The sequence below is a fragment of the Archocentrus centrarchus genome, chromosome 13, assembly GCF_007364275.1.
Source record: "Archocentrus centrarchus isolate MPI-CPG fArcCen1 chromosome 13, fArcCen1, whole genome shotgun sequence".
Taxonomy (NCBI): Eukaryota; Metazoa; Chordata; class Actinopteri; order Cichliformes; family Cichlidae; genus Archocentrus; species Archocentrus centrarchus.
Genome location: NC_044358.1, coordinates 42,310,909 through 42,333,184, shown reverse-complemented (window position 1 = coordinate 42,333,184; position 22,276 = coordinate 42,310,909). Strand labels below are relative to the sequence as shown.

Genomic DNA, 22,276 nt, shown 5'->3' with positions numbered 1-22,276 from the left:
TTTGCAGTCTGTGAGAATGCTTCCCACCCCATTCTGCCCTCACTTTAACATTACTAATAGTGTCTCTGGAGCTTAAAAAGAAGCGGCTGGACTTCTTTCTTGAAGATGTTTTGCCTTTCATGCGAAAGGCTTCTAGAGAGTCCCAGGTATGTGGGGGTGGTCCCCTGGAGGTGATCACTGACCCACTATTCATGTGCATAATCACATGAGTATTAGTGAAAAAGGTGTGGGTCATTACACTCAGGTGTGTGTGTGGGTGTGGGTGTGGGGCATACAACCACTGGCTTCTTTAACTCCTTTCAAACCATCTGCTATCCCGGTCCCAAAGGTGAACACTGGTATCCTTGAAAGAGTGTCCGTTATCCTTTAGGTGCAGATGTTTTCAAAAAAACTTAAAGTCCAGTCACCTTTTTTCAAGCTCATGAGGTTGGGGGGGGGGGTAACTAGAAGGACCCTCAGTAGAGCCCGTAATTCCTCCAGCCCAAATTTTCTGTGCTGCAATCGATACCACCCAATGTTATCATACTCCATCATAAATTAAACACAGTAAGTAAAATTATTTTATATTTTTATGTAAAAGTGAGGTCCACATGAACAGTTAATGGGATATATAGTCTGGCTATATATAGTTTATCGATCCTAATAGCATCCTCTAAAAAATTAAATTGAGGCAAACATTTGTGGCGTCAGTAACTATATGTTAATGTGATTTTTGTGGTTTGTAGTTGACTTTACTTCGTTGTAAGTATTTTGATTTTAAATAGAAAAAGACATAGTAATTGTTCATACCTGAGTACCACATTTCATTGTGATAGATGAAAAATTCATTGGTATTTTTTACATTTTAGAACATTGAGCTTGAAAATAAAATAATATATTCCTGGATTCGTAAGGAATGTTTCCACAAAACATAAATTTTGCTTCAAAACATTTTGAGATCGCACAAATGTGAATATTGTCCCTATCTCACAATAGTAAAGAGTCCTTTCAAAAGTTCCTGAATACAAATGGTGATCTGGATCACCACCGAAATTTAATCAATTGTTTCTTGTACCAACTCCAGAGATTTTCATAGAAATTTGTTTTCCGAGTTATCGTGCTAAAAGTCGGACAGGCATGACCGAAAACATAATGATGGATCTGATCTCGTTTATAACGGCTCATACATGCTTTTATTTTGAAAGTATTGGTCTTCCGCATATGAGGGAGAAACTGTAACTGCCGTACACCCGGGGGCTGGGGTTATTGATACACTGTACGCTTCTCTGCCAGCAGATAAAACAACGTTCACAAGTAAGCATATCAGGTAGTATACGATAGTATCTGTCGTACTTGTTCAGTGAAGTGCTCGGTGCTGAATGAAAAAAACGCTTTAGCTAACTGCGCACTGCAGCTAGCGCTGTGTTTTCAGGATGCGCAGTGGTTAGCTGAATGTAAATAAATGCTACCAGCCTGGTAGAAACAAGCCAGGGGGGCAAAAGTGTTCCATACTCAGGGTAGTTAAACCTTAGTCCTACTTGAGTTGGTAAGTTAGTGTCAGCTAACAGTTACATTGGTTCGTCTTTTCATTTCGTGGCGATCTTTGAGTTTGATGAAGTTACCGCGAATTTGCCTCCTTGCCTGCCAGGTGTCGAGACGATGGAGGACAGCGAGGAGCCGTCGGACACCCAGCAGTCAGACCCCAGAGAGAAGAAGGGGGACTCCGAGGAGGAAAGCTTCAGGTTAGACTCTCCTGTTGTAATCATTATTGCAGTCTCTTTGATGCATGGACGCAGTGTTAGTTTTGGCTTGGCCCAACTTTTTGTTTTGGGAGCCAGAAGTGTCTTTATTAGCACGATGGTAAGTTATAAGGTAACTAGTAAGCTTGATTGGCAGTCTGCTTTCATAAAGTATTAGGGTACATACTAATTAGTGCAAAATAATACAGTTATAAAACATTAGGTCACTCACCATAATGGAGCACAGACTTCTTGGACTGTGTGTAATTATAGTAGGGTCTTTATCATAAATCGCCTTGAGGCAACAGTTTGGATTTAACGCTATATAAATAAAATTGAATGCATTGAATTGTGTACTTCACAGAAGATTTTATTATTTATCAAATAAGTCCATTAAAAAGCTCCAGAAACTTAAACTCTCCTGAAGATGACATTATCTCCCAAAGCGTTCCCTTTTATATTTTAAGTAAACATTTTATTTTCATCTTTCAGTAAGTTATTCTTTTCCTTTAATTCACTCTAAAATTGTACAAAACCAAAATAATATGCTTGTATTGCTTAAAATCTTTAATTTACTTCATGCCTCTTGCAGTTCATTTCATCTTAGACTTGCTCAGCTGTTCACATTAACTGTAATTTGAACCAAAACCTTTGCATACCACTGTTGATGCACAAATGAAGTCCAAAGCTGTACAAAAAGTGAAGATCCTGGCTCCAAAAGTGAGTCAGTCTGATGGGATGTGATGATATGCTGATTAGTGCCACAGTTGTTTGGCTCACAGTTGTGCTTCATAAATGCTTCTTTGCTCCTGTTGCATCTTAATATTGTGACTTCAGTTTACTTTGATGTTAGCGGTTTGCTCAGAGCTTTTCTTTACTCGTCTTCTTATTGGTGTTTACACCAAATACTTATTGTGTGTTGTGGTGTTTTAGCCAGTTTAACGTCTCCTTTTTTGGACATTGCCAAGTTTAGTGGTAAAGCTGGTCAAGACTTCAGAATTTCATGATTATTCTGTACTCTCTCCTTCATACTGCATGATACATTCCCACAATAACTAATATTTTTGTTTTGCTCTTTGCTAAAGGGTTCAAGTAATAGAATTTGACTTGCTGCCTGGGGCTGGTCTCAGAACAGAAGCACATAGTTTATTTGTCTCATTGTGGGTTAATTGTGCTCCAAGACTAGTGCACTGTTTGCCAGTCTACAAATGTGACTGTGTTCTCGCAAGTGGATTAGGTTGCCCAACAATACACACCTAATGCGGATTTGAAAAAGCTGGGTGACCAACAGGTTGCAAAAGGGAAACTGATTTTCTTCAATCACCCATACAAGTTGGTTTCTCAATTTTTAATAAGTCTAATCTGTAGACATTCAACAATGAGATTAGAAACAGTTTTTAGAACACAAAGACAAATTGTAGGAAAATGAACCAGTTCTCTAATCAGTCTGTTCAACTGTGGAGTGCCTAAATCCTCGAGCCGGGACTTTACTCACTTCACTCAGTGGTTTGATTTTGCAGAAGTAAGGACCGTGACTCCTTTGATTCCCTTTTACTTTTCTGTTTCGTTACTTCCGACACCTCCACATTCAAGCCGGCAGACGACCTGAACGGACTCGGAGCAGGATGGATGAAATCAGTCGGCTTTTGGGCACCATAGAGCGCACGCGCACTGAAAGTGTTTCCACGCAGTCAACAGGCAGCAAACTGGCCCTGCTCCATCGGCTTCACCAGCTGATGACCTGTGTCGAAGACTTAAACCCCAGAGACGAGCTACACAAGAAGGTGGTCAAGACCCTGGATAACGCCTTCCTCGTCTGCGGCAAGAGAGCCAACAAGCCGAAAAAGGACCGCTTCAGGTGGACACTGATGCTACCTCCTCATGTCTTGTCACTTGGCCGTCATCTTGAAATGCCTCCATGGTTTTATTTGAGCAGTTAACTTTAAATTATGTAAATTTCAGTGGTCCCTGGCATATGAGAACTGCACATAGGAAATCAATAGTCAAATCTGATTTGCCACCAAATAGAGTTTTAAAAAGCTGCTACTTCTACCACCATCTTTACTGCAGCAGAGCTCTCCCTTACATTTCAGTTCAGGATTCTTTGGTTGCCTTTAATGCTTGAAATACCACAGAGGACATTTTCTGTTACTGTGAACGGATTTTAATAAAGCAGTAAGCAAAACTGAGAGCTCATTGGTCGCATCGCGGCTGGTGTGATCCCATCGGTACATGACCTGTGGTTGTGTGTATTCAGGCAACAACTAGAGGCCAACAAAAGACACTGTTGATTCTTGCTCACTGAACAGACAAAGCATTTGTATCATCTAGTGGCACGTTTTATTGTAGCAACTTGCCGTTCACATGGTAGGTTTTAGTGACTCTTAATGGGGTGGACGATTTACAAAATGAACATAATTTTGGGTTAAAAATGTAAAATTTGCGCTTGAGACTATAAAATAATGACGAAAGAGTTCACACCTCTTCAGTTCAGACTATTTTATTTTATTATTTTTTTTGTGCCCATAGGCTGCACATGGTGACATGGAACGTGGCTACAGCTGATCCTCCAGATGATGTGACCTCACTTCTCCACCTGAACTCCCCAAAGAGCCCTGATCTCTATGTCATTGGGTAGGTGATATGCAGTGGCTGTGTCAGTAATCCATTTGTATAACTGACACAGGGGCCAGCTTACAATCAAAACTGTGTGTTAGTCTGCAGGAAGTGTACTCTGGGCCCTTGAGATTTGTGTCAGACGTTGTGTTCGATGACCCTTGGAGTCATCTGTTTATGTCGACCTTAGCGCCACGGAAATACATCAAGGTACAAAATGTTCTCAAAACATCCTCAAACACATAATTACAGCTGATAGTAAAAAAAGAAAACTGCTTCTGATTCAGTCTGTTACTGTATTATATTGAGCCGGATTTGCTCTGTGTGCGCACGTGTGTGTGTGTGTGTGTGTGTGTGTGTGTGTGTGTCTCTCAGGTGTCGTCCATGAGAATGCAGGGCCTGCTGCTGCTTTTCTTCTCCAAGCTGGAGCACGTCCCCTTCATCAGAGACATCCAGGCTACGTACACACGCACAGGCCTTTATGGTTACTGGGTGAGAAATGCAAATGTACACAAACATAGAGATTATTAGCTGATCTAAGTAAAGCCCTGCTAGACAAAATCAAAGTAAAAAAAAAGAATCTAAATCAAGGCAGCTCAATCAGCTGTGTTAGTAGAGGCCACAAGTCTAGCCTCGGTCAGAGATTATGGCCCAGTTCCATAAGGATAAACTTTGACCCTTAATTATTTTACTCTTACTTTAAGTAATAGACTTTAAATCAATCCGCAACTCAGTTCTGTTTGGTTCTTTGTTTAAATGTGTATTTAAATTATTATTCAAAGCAAAATAATTTTTTCCCAAACTTCTGCCTTGTTTGAAATATTCAGTTTATTACTATGCAAATTGTATTTCAATCCAAAGGTTTAATTACTGGATGTAAGTTTTCTTCTGTGAGTCTGTCCTCACTGTGAGCAATGCAGGCATCAGGTTTCCTGCTCCTGTTCCTTCCTGTTCCTGTGTGATGCCTGTTGAGTGGGAGCCTAAATGAATCACAGCTCATCCTGGCGTCACAAATCCTGCCCCCAGATTTTACCCTTTAACGCAGATCTGTGGTCAGCTCAGAGGAACAGTCTGCTTTCAGCTGATGAGTTTGATCTCTGCACACACAAATCATTAAGCAGAGTAAAGCTCACACATTCAGGAGAATTAATCTTCACCAAAACACATTTTGGCTCCTTCGTGGACTTCCCTAGGCTTTGTGAAAGGTTTCACTGCCTCTGATGTGTAAAATTTGCACACTTCCCCTTGAAATGAGGAATGGAGTAAACCTTGCACTTACTGAAGTGAAATATTTTTTTCTGGTTTTCAACATGTCAAAATGTTTTCTGAATTTATGTTGGGGTCGGCAGCTGATCGAGCTGAGTTGTGTCTCTCACATAGCTTAAAAAGTGAATAAAGAGTGCAGAGGGGCAGTTCAACAGATTTGCTGGTTTTCATCTCTCTCAATCCTGTTTGTCCCTCAGGGTAATAAAGGCGGCGTCTCCATCCGATTATCTTTCTGTGGCCACACGCTCTGCTTTCTTAACTGCCACTTGGCTGCTCATATGAACTACGCCTCAGAGAGAGTGGATGAGTTTGAGTACATCACAGACACGCAGACTTTTGACTGTAAAAAAGCTCCAGCTATTCTTGACCACAGGTGAGAAGGTGCACAGGATACAAACTCTAATTTACCTGACCGTTTGTAATAAAATAATAATGTTGAAGCTTCATTTATCTCACAGAAAATCACTCCTTCATTTGGTTTACTTCTTATTTTTCATTTTGTCGTCCACGTCCTCTCACTGTTCTCCCTCTCTCTTCTGTTCCTCTCCTGGTCTAGATTAGTTTTCTGGTTTGGAGATCTCAACTTTCGAATTCAGGACCACGGAATGCACTTTGTCCGCAACTGTATCAACAAGCAGACCTACGACCTTCTGTGGAGCAAAGACCAGGTGTGACCCTTAAAGAGTCTCACAGCTCCTGTTCCCTGTGCCACACAACAGTGATCAGTGATCTGACCAAGGCCGTGAAATGTGTGTGGTGTCATTTTCAGTTGACCATGATGAAGCAGAAGGAGCAGCTGCTGCAGGAGTTTGAGGAAGGGCCGCTGGACTTTCAGCCCACATACAAATTTGACCTTAACTCTGATACTTACGACAGCAGGTAAAACCTAAGAAAATACCACCATGAACAGTCCCAGTTAATCATATTCACACTTTTCTTTGCTTGCAGTATGTTGTATGTTTTTTATCTGTACCTTTTTTCAACTTTACAGGCTCTACAAGACATGGTTTGGCTTTAAGTAAGAGTTCAAAATACATTTGTGTCCACATTTCCCTCTTTCCTCTTAATATACACTAGTATACAGAATGTAGTTCACCTAACTGAACTTCACTGTGTGTATACACGCTACTTTTAACAAGGCAGTAAAAGTCTTTTTTTTAATGCAGTAACTTAAAATGCTACTCATGCTTTAAAGGCTTACTGAGGATTATATCCATGTGTAACATGCTGCACGTTAAACAAACACGCAGGGGTACTTAAGCTCCTCTCGGACACGCACTCCTTTCCTGGCATCGGAATGTGTCGGCTTCACGTCTGAAAGAACACCCTGTTTTTCCTAAAAGTTGTGACGGCAGTCTTGCTTTCTCAGTTCTGATAAGATTTATGTATAACTTTCAACACGGCACGTGCATGCAGTCACACTGGCTGAAGAGACTTGCAAATAAATGTCTGCTGTGCGTGTTTCTCCTGCACCTCCGGTTCCTTAATGGCAACAGCATGAGGAAAAAATGGTTTGGCACACCTGCTCTTAGCCTCTGACTCATGATCTTTGGCCAAACTAATATCGCAGAAGGCTTAAATACACTCCTTTATGTAAAAACAGCAATACACGATAAACATTTTAAACATTTCAAGTGCAAGTCCGATTAACAACAGTTAGTGTGCCTCTCTCAAAAAACACACATTTTACGTCCATTCAGTTTCCCCTCGTTTATTTTGCTCTATATTTTTGCATTCATTACAGATAAAATACACTGGGAACGTCTTTACTATGACTAAGTTTGTGAGATTAAAACTGTGCATAATCTTTTAGCTGTTGGTTTCAGCTAATCCTGGGAGTCTTTCTTCTGATTTTTATCACATACCTGCATCGTGGACAGCAGCACAAACCATTGCAAGCTTCTCCAAAGCAGAAGAGTTGAATGTATCTACACAGGCAGCTCTTTATTAAGTAGTATTAACAAATTATCTCCAGGATTAACAGTAAATACTATGTACTTCAGTTACACTTTAGCTGTCTTTTTAGATTTTAATAAGTAAGCATAGATTAGTTCTTAAAACTACATGTAGGATGTGACATCTCTAAAGCCCCTTTTCCACTGATACGTACCAAGTGCTTGAACCGTTCAGCACTTTTTCCACTGCGAACTCACGCGGTGCTCGGCAGAAAAATGGGTTCCGTTCCAGCCTCGTAAACTAGCTGGTCTAGAACCAAGGAACCCATGATGCAAGCGGCATAAGGGCGTGACTCTGCCATCTTGACGTAAAGTTTTTTCCACCACCATTTCACTGCAAGGTGTGTATTACACAAGAAAAGCGATGCGATTTTCACGGCCGTGAATTAGGTTCAGTCCTAAGGCTGAACTTTCTGCTTTGTATCAGTTCATAACAGATAAAAGGAAGCGAAGTGCGTACTTGTTGTCTTGCTCGTAAATCGCTGTCTGTGCACACCTTGTACCGCACACAGATGCTGCAGTAGTTTTGTAAAATAAAACTGTAAAATATGCTCGCAGCACAAGAAATAAAGTTTCCAAAAGGGGAGCATGTTCTGCCACATTTGTGCTTTTTGGCTTCCGTTTCCAGACGAGGAACTGCCCACATTCATATGTAAAGGATCAGCTCGCAAAGCGCGGTGGAAACACAGGCCTGTTCTTAAGCGGTTCACCAGTTCCTTGTCAGTGGAAACGTGGTATAATTGTCAAAGTGTCCGTCAAAATGTGAGCACCATAATCAGAAGTTGCTGACCTAATGCATGATTTCTGTGATGTACTGTGAAATCTTGGATATAGTACATCAGCAGTTTGATTAGACCGCTTGAATACAGTGTTATTAGACCGCTTGAATACAGTGAGTAACATTAAAGTTGATTAGCCAGGAATGTGGCATATCCCATGTCTGAAATGGGCTTAACAGTCTTGGCAAGACAAACATCGGGTTTGTTTCTGCAAAGAAAAGACTAAAATGCTTGTTCATTACTGCAGCTGTTAAAGGTACCCTGTGGATGTGGCGCTATAGAGGAAAGTTTATATTTTTGCATTACATGCCCCCAAGAATACATATTTCTGCTGACAGGTGATTGCTATTCCAGTAAATGGCAGTTGATTGTAATAATGACCCAACCAACTTAGCACAGTGGAGGTGAAAGCTGACAATAACAAGTGTTTTAATGAGAAAAAATTAATGTATTTCAAAGATAAGCTTTAGAAAGTATTTATAAAGAAATAACATTCTGCTTGTAAGGCTTCAAGCATGCACTGAAAACGAGTTTGTAAAAAACATGAACTGTCCACAGGGTACCTTTAAATGTTGTGTCTGCATTGATCCACATTTAATCTACACTATTAAAATCATTCTAATGCTTTTATAACATTTTTATATAAATATGAGTGTGTTTAACCTATGAGTCGTCTAACATGCATGGCTAAAAATGCATTTCTTAGTAATACAGACACTGTGTGTGGATAGTAGTATGTTTGATTATAATGTGGTTTCACTCAGTCTGCATGATGGGGGTTTCTGGCTGATAGCTGCAGGCTGATGTTTGGTCTGGAAACATGTTTTTTGCTCCATTTAACAATGACTGTTTTCTGAAAGCTTCCAGTAAAGATATTTACCACTAAAAAAAAGTAGGGTGGCCTTAAACACTGCATTGTAGTGTAAATTAAAGGTACTGGGAGGTTCCTTTAATGTGACACAAAGGATGGATGAAGACAAGTGCAATCAAGACAGATGGAAACAAACTGAAGATTTGTTTCCACGTGTGAAGAACAGTTTAATGGAGAACATGAGTGAGGCAGATTGGGTGGTGGGTTTCATGTAATTTACAACCTTGGCATCTAGACTAAATTTCATGTATGTGCACAAACGTGAAGGCAAAATATTGCAAAACTGAGTGCACAAGGGGCAACTTCCAGTGCTAAAAACTGCAGTTCCTCTAATGGCCACTTGAAGCTGACTCCAAAAAAAGAGTCAATCTCCATAGACTTCCATGATAAAGTGCTCAACTTTGCAGCATTTAGTCATAGAGTCATAGTCTTTACAAAAAGTACAGATTGGTGTGCCAGTATTCTTGTACCTGCAAAGTGCTTTCCAGTTGCCCCATCATTGAGGCCCTGGCATGTCACACACTGCCATTTTATCTGCCCAGCCCCACATCATGTTGGCATAAGATGCATCACGCAGTCATGAGCCTTATACCAGCAGCTGGTTCTTGCTTTAAATGCTTGACCTTGTCTGGCAACTTAAACCTGCTTCTGCTCTCTGTCCATCCATCATCTGTAACTACCCGTCCAGCGGTAAGAAGCGTAAACCTGCCTGGACCGACAGGATTCTGTGGCGAATCCGACCCAAACTCCTGCCCCCAGATGAGGAAAACGAAAATAACGTTGGACTGGATGCAAAGAGGCTGAAGCAGCTGGAAGAGGATGTGGAGTACCCCCTGAAGATCAGACAGGACCTGTACACCAGCATCATGGAGTACAGCATCAGTGACCACAAGCCTGTCATTGGTGTCTTCACACTAGAGGTGAGAAACTGGAAAATGTGTCTGTGCAGATGCAGTCATCTTTCAGTCGTTCATTTTTGACCTAAATGATCTCTCATATATGACTGTAACACTATTATTCTTGTTGTGAGTTGACTGCATTACATATTTATTGTAGATACCAACACATGCAGATGATGTAAATCACTTTATGACGGGGTCACACTGTGCATGCATGACATTTTAAAATGTGCAAATAAGTTTTGAGAACCTGTTCTGTCTCTTTTAAAGGGCCAGTGTGTTTATTTAGGGGAGGGTCTACTAGCAGAAAACAGCTAGAACAGCTGACTGCTGTTGTTGCATTATCAGTGTTTATGTTGAAAAACTGGGGGCTGCAAGAGCGCATTGTTTTAATGCTTTGTATTAACAAGCATTATCCTAAACACGTTTCTACTGCAGGTCTATATTTAGTCACTATTCAGGGATTAAAGTATAAAAAATATTTTGACGGGGAAGGGGTCCTTCCGGTACCGGACGATCACTAGTGCTAATGGCGGCACTTGCTAGTAAACTGCGGTTAAACTGGAAGCTGAAGTAGAGAAAAAAAATAACAGCTGAAATTCTCAGCACAGCGAGCGCAACACACAAACACTAGAGAGCGGTGGAGGAGTGGAAAAACATGTTAGTGATGATCCACATGAAGTGTCAAAGGGAATCTGTCACAGCGACTGAGTTTTTGTTTTTAGAATCTAAGGGTTTTTTTTTTTAAACGCCTGATACACACTCCAGATCAGTAGGTGGCGGTAATGCAGCTCTAAGCTGGTTTGTCCACAAGAAGAAAAAGACGACAACTACGGAAAGCTGTAATGGTGCTGTTGTGGGTGAAACGCTCCATTTACACGGAGATACCTGAGCTCTGCAGAGTTTAAACGAAGCAGCAAATTTGTGTCGAGAATTTTTTATAATCGAATTATTCAAGTTACTCGATGAATAATTGCAGCCCTACTCATATGGCAGTGACTTGTTAGTCATAAATCATGCCCACCCTAAAGCATAATATGCTTTATGCTCATTTTTGGGGGGGGTCTAATGATGACGATAACACTTGTGACTATAAACTCATCAGAAAAGTCTTAACAGTACTCATAGCCAAGGAAGCTGAGGGGTCATTTTCCCATAGACTTCTATTTTTTTTTTTTAATTTAACCTTTATTTATACAGGTAGTCCCATTGAGACTCAGTGTCTCATTTGCAAGAGAGACCTGTTTCCAAACATACTAAATTTACAATAATAAAATAATTCAATAAATAGTAAATAAAAATGCCAAATGTTTACATAGTCATACAAAACAAGAACATGGTTCCAGTGATAATGTGACAAAATCATTTACAAGTATTTTGAAGTCAGTGGGTGAGATCATTTCTGAGAGCTGCAGGTCCTTCTGTAGAGTGTTCCATGAAGATGGAGCAGAAAAGGAGAAAGCCTTTTTTCCAAGCTCTGTACGAACTGATGGAACAATGAAGGTAATAATTTTCTGGGAACGTAGATTGTGACTATTTTGTTTACATAACATGTAGTCTGATAAATAGGAAGGGACTAAACCAAAAACAGATTTATAGATAAAAAGAAACCAATGAACCATCCTGCGTGAGGTCAATGAGGACCAGTGACCTATACAACTGAACTTCTTTTTGCATCCAGAGGAGTTGCCCCCTGCTGGCCATTACATGGAAAACAGGCTTAAGACACTTTAACACTGGCTTCACTTTTCTGACCTAGAAGTTGCATTTTATATACAGTCTGTTACAATCTCCTGTAACTATGCATTGTTGTTTTTGTTATGTTAGGGTGAGTCTTTTATCCCCCATCTGAAAGTCTCCATAGGTGTGGGTCCTCTTGTGCACAGAGTGTGGTTTCTATATTAGCTCAATACAAGCAAATCCAACACTGCCACCAGAGAGGGCATTTTGCGTGTGTGTGTGTGTGTGTGTTTTGTCTTAAAATAAGAGCTGACTCATATTGTACTGTTGATTTCTGCACGCCTCCAGCTGAGGAAAATGTACGAGACTCCTCTAGTGCGTCTGCAGGCAGAGGGTGACTGGAGTGCAGACATTGATGCCATGGTGGTCTACAGCCCTCTGCAGCCATTCCCCTCCAGTACTTGGGACTGGATTGGCCTCTACAAGGTGGGCCCAACAGCGTCTGTTTTACCACTGGCTTTTGTAATGTGCTAGTTGAGAGTCTTCATGTTTGTGTGAATTTCAGGTTGGATTCAGCAGCGTGTTAGACTACATCACCTACACGTGGGTCAAAGACGATGAGGTGGCCTTCAATGAGGAGATCATACAGGTAGTAACTCGAGTCTCTGCAGGACTGCAGTTTTAACACGTGCCAAAGTAAAAGTACATGTAATCCACAGGTGATTGAAATCTTTTTTTCATTTTTGTAGGTGTATGTAAGTAAGGAGGAAATCCCCGTGCAGGGAGGGGATTGTGTACTGTGCTACTACTGTAATGCTCTGAAGTGCATCATTGGAATAAGTGAACCATTCCAGGTAATTAATCAAAAATAATGCATGACAAGATATTATTTTCTTTAATTTGGTTTTATGCAGTAAGGTTCTTGGGGATGTAAGTAAGTGCCAGTGTTACCTGCTGTCTTTCAGGTCCAGGCGTCCAAGGTGGCCATTGAGGAAGGCATGCTGCCTGAAAGGATCAATGGACTTGACAAAGCTGTATCTGGTGATGACTTTTGGAACTGATGAGTCAAACATCATAGATTTAGGAGTGAAAAGCCTGAACTCCAAATTGTTTTTTTTTTGCTGGGTTTCTTAACATGCTGCTGAAAGAGCAGGTCAGGGACCTGCGCCTGTTCTTCCTTTCCCACAGCTGCAGCACTGACCTCTCTGAGGGACTGTTACTGCTCAGCAGTCAGTACGTGTTCTGTTTGACCTGTAAACTCAGAATGGGCAAAATAGCATGAAGGTATTAGAATGGATGCTCACATTTAAATTGGCTTTATAATAAGCAAAGAAATGTTTTATTTTACTCTTTATAAAAAAAAAAAAAAAGTAAAGTGAAATAAGATGGAGTGCTGTGCCTAGATTTTATTGTATATGTTTGTTTCATGATGAATAGGTTGGATCAATTGATAAATGAAAGTGAAGAATATTTTAGGGTGTGTACAAGCCTGCTGCTTTCTGTGATCAGGAAGGATATGGAAGGAAGTAGCAAAGGTCAGAATTATCCCCACTGTAGATACAACCAATGGACAATTAGTTGTACTTTTTTTTTTCTCCAAATTTACATCACTGACCCAGGTGGACCGCTTGCATACTCGTAAAAACTATGATGGTGTTTGTTCAGAGCCATTGTGAAGCAAAGTTTCACATCATGCCACTGTTTTTGAACTGTCATGCACCACACAAATATTGTGACATTCAAAAGGAGGAGGAGGCGTAGAATCGGTTAATCACACCGCTCTGGCTGCTGACGGACTGCAACAATAAGCTTGTTGTCGATTCCTGATTGTGGGTGCTGTCAAGAGTCTCCGGGCGGATCTCAGCTGACTGGCTTTTGCGATAAAGTGTCGACGTCGAGAACTTTTCACTGAAATGAAAATATTTTACACATCAAATTGGCATCAGTTTAGGTCCTTGCATGGACTAAATGTTGGCACATGAAACCTTTGCTTCATCCTTGGTCTGAACACACCATAACGCCGGCGTGAGGCAAAATCCTTATACCTACTTTGAAGAATAGGCTCAAGTCTAGCTTCACTTTACTGCTACTGTACAGAAAAGGAAAAGGGAATAAGTTAGCAAAGCCCAGTGGCCGTTTTTGTTTTACAAGGCATCATGGTCACATTAATGGCAAAGCCAGTGTGATGCTGGAGCTTACACGCTTAATGTCTTAATTTATAGTTAGATAATAGCTGCATTTTCTATGTGATCGTGTCAGTCTGACTTCAGCAAACCCTCAGGAGGCAGTAGTCAGAAGGACAAGCCCTGCTTCTGCAGTCACTGTAAGTGTCACTCTGTAGAAGTCTGCAGGACCACCAAACTGAACTCCTTTCCACTTATCTTTATAGCAGTTTTGAAATATACACAGAATTGTTAGCTGTGAGGGGCTGATCTTAGTCTGTACTGTCCTGAAAGCATCGCTGTGGTCTGTAAGCTGGATTTAGTCGTGGTTATTTAAAGTTATTTAAAGTATTACCAGGGCTCATGGAATATCCTGTGAAAGATGAGATGATTTTGTAGCTTTGTAGTGTTTTAATGAACTTCAGTTGCTCGTGAAGACTTGAAAACATAGCTGTATAATATACAGTACCTTCTTTTGAGTGAGTTAGCTGTGGCTCATTTTCAGTTTTCTGCCTTCTGGAAGGTCACAGTTAAAAAAAAAAAAAAAAAAAGTGATTCCTTTTAGGGTTGATTGTGGCATCAAAGTGAAATGCAGACCTTAAAGAAATGTTGCACTGTAAAGTGATTATAGGCTCTCACAATATTGTTAGTGTGATCAAATATATCTAAATATTTAGTTTTTATTGAACTCTGTGGAGGTGGTTAGCACTGCTGCCTCACAGCTAGAAGGACATCTAGAAGGTCTGGGTTCGACTCCACCTTGGCTCAGGCCTCTCTGTGTGGAGTTTGCATGTTCTCCTCATGTCTGCGTGGGTTTCCTCTGGATACTCTGGTTTCCTCCCACAGTCCACAGACATGCAGTGACTGGGGTTACATTAATTAATTGGTGACTCTAAATTGCCCAAATGTGTGAAAGGTTGTTTGTCTCTCTGTGTTAGCCCTGCGACAGGCTGGCGACCTGTACAGGGTGTACCCTCCCTCTCGCCCCATGATGCTGGGATAGGCTCCAGCCCCCCACCCCCCACCACCACAACCCTGGACAGGATGAGCAGAAGAGAATGGATGGATGGATGAACTCTGTGGATTCAGCAAGTGCCTCTGACACGCCGCTTTACATTTACTGTACTGTGCTGCTTAACTTTGATACATGTATCGTCGTATTGATTTGATTATTTATAACATAGCAAAATGTTGGTGCCCTGTTGGAGATCTTTCTGATTTTAAAGCAACAGCTTACCTCAGAATTAAAAATACATATTTTGCTTTGGCCTGTGGTTCTATGTACTGATCTAGATTACTTTGGTTTGAAGCTTTGCAGATATGAGCTGTGGAAATGTCTGCTTCCTCGTGGATTCAAATGAACAAAATGACACTTGTGATTCTCAAAGCACCGGGAAAACCTAAAACAAAAAGATATTTAATAAATGAGCAAATACATGCATACATAGATTAGAAAAACTCAGCAACGATGTCTCTCTATAAATTATGACCCAGTTTCTTGAAAATATCCACAAATCTTGAGCAGTTTCATGTAGGAACCATCTTATTTCTACCAAATGTATCACTCTGCAAATGAGTCATGATTAGGGTTTCTAACAGTGTAACAGCATATGGGCATTAATGGTGTCTCAGCAGAGCAGCAGTGTTAGCTAGCAGCGCTCTTCTTTTTAGTTGGCGGATGTAGACGGTAGAAAGAAAATAGTTCCTTCGTGGAACTGTTCACAGTGAGGTTTGGGGATTGTTTTAACCAACCAGGTCATAATTCCTGGAAGGAGATGTTGCTGCTGAGTTATAATATCACAGTGAATTTTTTTGACCACCATGAGGCCAGTTCCATTGTATTTAACAGCAGGCAGGAAACTCAATAGCTTCTCATCTGTGAAACTAGGCCACTCACACCAGAGGAAATATGTCTAAATATGCACATTTGATTTTTAGAGGGTCCCTTTAAATATTGCTGTTCTAAACTTTGAGCTACGCAAACGTTTGTTTGCAACGTTGCTGTTACTGACTTCTTGGAATCAGTTATATTAAGACTACACACACACACATAAATATATGCTTTGTTTAACTGAAGGGTGACTTATGTTCTGAAATAGCAATGAAACCTACTGTAACAGAATGTGAACAAATGTATAGCTTTGTAAATGCAGTATTAAATAAGTACCTTTATCCTTGTGTGGTTTGTTGGGTCTTTTCACTTTCAAATTGCATCCATTGTGCTCATTTCCAGCTGCATATTTTTATTCTTGGATTCTGGTAGTTTAGCATGATGCACAGATTAAAATAAGCCTTACTGTCCTTATTATACTGTACCCTGCCTCTCGCCCTGTGTTAGCTGGGATAGGCTCCACCCACCCACCTGCAACCCTGAAATAGACTGGATGGATGGATGGATGGATGGCTGGATGGATGGATGGGTGGATGGATGGATGGTTCTGAATATCTTAGAAGCTGGGCTGCTTTGACTGACATGCTAGCTGACAGCTGCCTGCAAGGCCTCACCGTTGCTGAACTGGACGCCCCCCCCCCCCCCCCCCCCCTGTGTTTGTGCTGTAGGTCTACCAACCTTCATGTATTTTGATACACAAACTGAAAATTTAATGCAAGTTTTAGGGCTGCAACGATTCTTGGAGTAACGCAATTCGATTATTAAAAATCCTCGACACAAATTTGTTGCTTGATGTTTTGTTTCAACTCTGCAGCTCAGGTGTCTCCGTGTAAGCGGAGCATTAACTCCACATTAGTTCTCCATCGCTGTAACAGATTTCCGTCATTTGGAAAAAACAAACAAAAAAACAAAAACGACCCTTTAACACGAGTGGATCGCTGAGATGTTTTTTCACGCCCCCACTTCTCTGTGCTGTGAGTGCGCATGTTTGAATGTGCGCACATGTCGTGCAGAGGATGTCAACTGTTATTTTTTCTGTATGTCAGCTGTAGCCACAGAACAGATCTATAACCACAGTGTACTGGGGAAAGGGGGGCTGCCATTAGCACTAGCAATTGTTAGGTGCCCCCCCCCCCCCCCCCCCCCCCCCCCCCTTCAGTACAGAGGGGATCCGTCAAAATGTTTTTTATCATCCACCTGATCAGCAACATGAAGAAAAGAGAACTTTGTAGCTGCTCCATCCACCCTGTTTGTTTCACACAGAGAAACATCTGCAGTACGGAAGTTAAAATATGCTGATGAATTGTTAAAATGAAAAATTATTTCTTATCCAATTACTTGATTAATTGACGGAGTAATCAATTGAATACTTGATTACTAAAATAATTGATAGTTGCAGCCCTACTTGTATTCAGAAAGCCATAGTCAAACATGAGTTTTCAGCACCAGTAGAGAGGCCTATAAGAATAAAATAACTACAGTTCCCAGCAAGATGATGTCACTTCCTATTGTTGCATTAAAAACGTGATAGTTTATGCTCACAATATTGTGGCTGATATTCAAATGTAGGAAATGCTTTTAGCAGCTGAGGAATCTGGATTATGTTTTTGTTTTGTATTTTTTTATGTGATTTCTGCAAACACATTAGTGGAAGGAAACGGCACTCTGGGACACATTAAATGCTTGATATATAAATGTAACTTTTCTGGATTATATGCAAAAATGATCATTCTATCGATGTAATAAGACCTGATTTAGAGTTCTGCATTGATCCTTTGTGTATAACTGAAAATCCTCTCTGAACCTAACCTGACATGCACCTCGAGAAATGTAACTACACGTCCAAAAACACTGATTACTGCTTTCCAGTTACATCTTAGGCCCCATCACTCAATTAACAAGTGGGAGCAGCATTTAGCTGTTAGCATTAGCTTACTAATTAGCATTAGCGTTAACGCTGGGGTGAGAAATATTTCTTGCTAACGGCAGAGAAGTAAGTAAGTTGTTTCTCTGCCATTAGTACACTGAGCTAGTGGTGGGCAGATCGATCCTAATATCGATAATATGGATGCAAACGTTGGTATTGGTATTGATCAGTATCAGTGTAATGAGATCGATACTTTGGCTTCAGTTTCTCTCCTGTATGCAGTGCTGCGGTTTCATTAATGATGCGAGCTGACTGTCTAAGTGTGGCTCCTGTCACAGCACAGAGCACTTTGCTCCTCCCCTCCCCACAGTGTTTTGTTATAATGTCATGTGACGCATAACATATTTTATTTGGAAAAAAAAAAAGGATTTTGCTATGAAACATTTAAAGCAAATTTAAATTTAAATTTGTAGAAAATTAGTGAATGAAGGAACATTTTTTATTAAAGTTTTTATAATACTTTCTGAATGATCTACCTGGAAAAAAGTTTGCATTTGTTCTTGAGTGATGATTTTGTACACTTAATTTATGAAAAAAAAAATTCCAGACATGTATGGGGAAAATTGTTTTGTTAATATTCTATTGTTTCAGAACAATAACTTTTTTTTTGATAAAGTATTGTCTACTTATATATAAACTTTGCCCAATTCTATCCTGGGTTTTAAGGAAAAAAATCTCAAACCAGTTAAACTTCATGGAAATTCTTCATCATTATTAAAAAGTATTGGTATCAGTATCGGTGATAATGGCCCTGTGTTTACTTGGCATAGGATCGATACCAAATCTTGAAGTGTCTCACACAACTACATTGAGCAGCATACACGAGGAGTGACGGACAGTGCTAAGACCCTCCTCCTGGCTCTGATTGGTTGTTTTTGACTGGGAGCGGTTCAGGGAGGAGGTGGAGGAGCTCCATTTTTTTTCGCAGATTATCTGTCTCATACTGTCGTGACATGGTGACAGTTTTAACAAATATGTAAAAACCAGATATTTTATAAAAGTTACATCCTGCAGCTTTAATCTGTATAAGATTAAGGGCTTTAGTTCTTACTGTCGATGAGTGTTTGCCATTTTTTCAGTTTTACACATTTAGCTATGTGGTTTTGAAAAAGCACCCATTTTTACAAAGATTGTTGGTTTAAACACAGCACAACTTTATGCATTGTTTATGAAAGGCAGAGAAAAGTTAAGACTATTGTGATGAACTATGAATAATTGTTTTACATTCTGTGATAAATGATGGAAGTCACCCAGGAGTATTAATAACGATGGTTATATTTATTTGAGCTGTGAGTGTTTAATATCAGGATGATTTTATGGGAATGTGGATCTTTCAGATCAATTTGAGAAGTGATTTTGATCATGTTTCACATTTTATTGGGTCACGTAGCGTCAGGCACTGGTCTTGGTCTTGTCTCGGTCTCGCCCTCCCTCGGTCTTGGTCTCGACTGGTCTTGGGCCCTAAAAGTCTTGGTCTTGTCTCGGTCTCGATACACTCTGGTCTTGGTCTTGTCTCGGCCTCGGGTTAGGTGGTCTTGACTACAACACTAGGCTGGGGAGAGGGAGGTCTAGTCTTCTCTGCTTCGGCTGCTGCCCCTGTGACCTGGCCCCAGATAAGTGTTGGATGTGGGTGATAAAAAAAAAAAGGGTTGGATGGATGGATGGAGAATTGAAGTTTGGTCTTCAGTTTTTGCAAGTATTTTGTTTGTCCCTTACTTAGTGCTAATTACCAAATCTGTGTGTCTGTGCCCTGGACATGTATAGTTTGCTTGCTAACGAAGCTTTCTAGCACTTTCACCCACTCATCTAAATACAGTAACCGCAACCTGCAGTCTTACACGCCTCTCTGCAGCTTCTCTCCTCCCGCCATCCCCCCAAAACCCCATCCCCATAGAGTCGGTGCCTGCTCCCAGACCACCAAAAACCAAAGCTAAAATCAGCAAAAAACTATTTAAGCATAAAAATTCAAAAACAATAAATAATACAGCTTCATCAACTGCACCAAAAAATAAAACAATTAAATGTGGATTGTTAAACATTAGGTCTCTCTCTTCCAAGTCCCTATTAGTAAATGATTTAATAATTGATCAACGTATTGATTTATTCTGCCTTACAGAAACCTGGTTACAGCAGGATGAATATGTTAGTTTAAATGAATCAACACCCCCGAGTCACAGTAACTGTCAGAATGCTCGAAGCACAGGTCGAGGAGGAGGATTAGCTGCAATCTTCAATTCCAGCTTATTAATTAATCAAAGACCCAGACAAAGTTTTCATTCTTTTGAAAGCCTGACTCTTAGTCTTGTCCATCCAATTGGGAAATTCAAAAACCTGTTTTATTTGTTATTATTGATCATCCACCTGGTCCTTACTCAGAGTTTCTGTCTGATTTCTCAGACTTTTTATCTGATTTAGTGCTCAGTTCAGATAAAATAATTATAGTGGGTGATTTTAACATCCATGTAGATGCTGAGAATGACAGCCTCAACACTGCATTTAATATATTATTAGATTCAATTGGCTTCTCTCAAAATGTAAAGGAGCCCACCCACCACTTTAATCATACTCTGGATCTTGTCCTGACATATGGCATAGAAACTGAAGACTTAACAGTATTCCCTGAAAGCCCCCTCCTGTCTGATCATTTCTTAGTAACATTTACATTTACTTTAATGGATTACACAGCAGTGGGGAATAAGTTTTATTACACTAGAAGTCTTTCTGAAAGTGCTGTAACTAAGTTTAAGGATCTAATTCCTTCATTGTTATGTTCTTCAGTGCCATGTGCCAACACAGTGCAAAGCAGCTACCTAAACTCTGCTCCCAGTGAGGTTGATTATCTCGTCAATAGTTTTACATCCTCACTGCGTATAACTTTGGATACTGTGGCTCCTCTGAAAAGGAAAGCTTCAAATCAGAAGTGCCTGACTCCGTGGTATAATTCACAAACGCACAGCTTAAAGCAGATAACCCGAAAGCTGGAGAGGGAATGGCGTCTCACTAAATTAGAAGATGCTCATTTAGCCTGGAAAAAGAGTTTGTTGCTCTATAAAAAAGCCCTCCGTAAAGCTAGGACATCTTACTATTCATCATTAATTGAAGAAAATAAGAACAACCCCAGGTTTCTTTTCAGCACTGTAGCCAGGCTGACAAAGAGACAGAGCTCTGTAGAGCCGAGTATTCCTTTCACGTTAACTAGTAGTGACTTCATGGATTTCTTTACAAATAAAATTTTAGACATTCGAGAAAAAATTATTCATAACCATCTCAAAGATTATTCTTCATGTTCGGCTGCTTTCAGCACTGCTGGTATTTGTTTTGACTCTTTTGCTCCAGTTGATCTTTCAGAGTTAACTTCAATAGTTACTTCCTCCAAACCAGCAACATGTTTATTAGATCCCATTCCTACTAGACTGTTCAAAGAAGTCTTTCCAATTATTGATGCTTCAATCTTAAAAATGATCAATCAGTCTTTATTAGTTGGCTATGTACCACAGACCTTCAAGGTGGCTGTAATTAAACCTCTGCTTAAAAAGCCATCACTTGACCCAGCTGTCTTAGCTAATTATAGGCCAATCTCCAACCTTCCTTTTCTCTCAAAGATTCTTGAAAGAGTAGTTGTAAAACAGCTAACTGATCATCTGCAGAGGAACGGTTTATTTGAAGAGTTTCAGTCAGGTTTCAGAATTCATCACAGTACAGAAACAGCATTAGTGAAGGTTACCAATGATCTTCTTAGAGCCTCTGACAGTGGACTCATCTCTGTACTTGTCCTGTTGGACCTCAGTGCAGCTTTTGATACTGTTGACATAACATTTTATTACAGAGATTAGAGCATACTATAGGTGTTAAAGGTACTGCGCTGCAGTGGTTTGAATCATATTTATCTCATAGACTCCAATTTGTTCATGTAAATGGGGAGTCTTCTTCACACACTAAGGTTAATTATGGAGTTCCACAGGGTTCTGTGCTAGGACCAATTTTATTTACATTATACATGCTTCCCTTAGGCAGTATTATTAGAAAGCACTGCATCAATTTTCATTGTTATGCAGATGATACTCAGCTTTACCTATCAATGAAGCCAGATGACACACATCAATTAATTAAACTGCAGGAATGTCTTAAAGACATTAAGGCCTGGATGACCTCTAATTTCCTGCTTCTAAATTCAGATAAAACTGAAATTCTTGTACTTGGCCCCACAAATCTTAGAAACATGGTGTCTAACCAGATACTTACTCTGGATGGCATTACTTTGGCCTCCAGTAACACTGTGAGAAATCTAGGAATCATTTTTGACCAGGATATGTCCTTCAATGCACATATTAAACAAATATGTAGGACAGCTTTTTTGCATTTGCACAATATTTCTAAAATTAGAAACATCCTTTCTCAGAGTGATGCTGAAAAGCTCATTCATGCATTTATTACTTCTAGGCTGGATTATTGTAATTCATTATTATCAGGCTGTCCTAAAAGCTTCCTGAAAAGCCTTCAGCTGATCCAAAA

General features: G+C 40.2%; 1 protein-coding gene across 7 annotated transcripts; it reads left to right on the top strand.

Moving 5' to 3' along the window:
* The first annotated feature begins 453 nt into the window (after window positions 1-453).
* On the top strand, window positions 454-16,118 carry inpp5ka (inositol polyphosphate-5-phosphatase Ka). Of its 7 annotated transcripts, XM_030744358.1 has the most exons (15): window positions 1,268-1,293; window positions 1,628-1,721; window positions 3,312-3,576; window positions 4,248-4,352; window positions 4,436-4,544; window positions 4,710-4,826; window positions 5,798-5,973; window positions 6,157-6,268; window positions 6,370-6,479; window positions 6,592-6,618; window positions 9,894-10,125; window positions 12,133-12,270; window positions 12,350-12,433; window positions 12,534-12,638; window positions 12,750-16,118. In XM_030744358.1, exons 3-15 carry the CDS (start codon window positions 3,344-3,346, stop codon window positions 12,843-12,845), a joined length of 1,644 nt encoding a protein of 547 aa, XP_030600218.1. In that variant the 5' UTR covers window positions 1,268-1,293; window positions 1,628-1,721; window positions 3,312-3,343; the 3' UTR covers window positions 12,846-16,118. The 7 variants fall into 7 exon arrangements, with proteins under 7 accessions (XP_030600223.1, XP_030600220.1, XP_030600224.1 ...); XM_030744363.1 differs by lacking the exons at window positions 1,268-1,293; window positions 3,312-3,576 and adding an exon at window positions 454-546; XM_030744360.1 differs by lacking the exon at window positions 3,312-3,576 and having other exon boundaries at window positions 1,166-1,293.
* The last annotated feature ends 6,158 nt before the right edge of the window (window positions 16,119-22,276 follow it).

Excerpts from the sequence above, each read along its gene's own strand:
- inpp5ka (XM_030744358.1), top strand. The coding sequence starts at position 3,344 with ATGGATGAAATCAGTCGGCTTTTGGGCACCATAGAGCGCACGCGCACT. Across the intron at positions 4,353-4,435 it reads CCTGATCTCTATGTCATTGG|TCTGCAGGAAGTGTACTCTG; the intron begins GTAGGTGATATG and ends ACTGTGTGTTAG. Across the intron at positions 12,271-12,349 it reads ACTGGATTGGCCTCTACAAG|GTTGGATTCAGCAGCGTGTT; the intron begins GTGGGCCCAACA and ends TGTGAATTTCAG.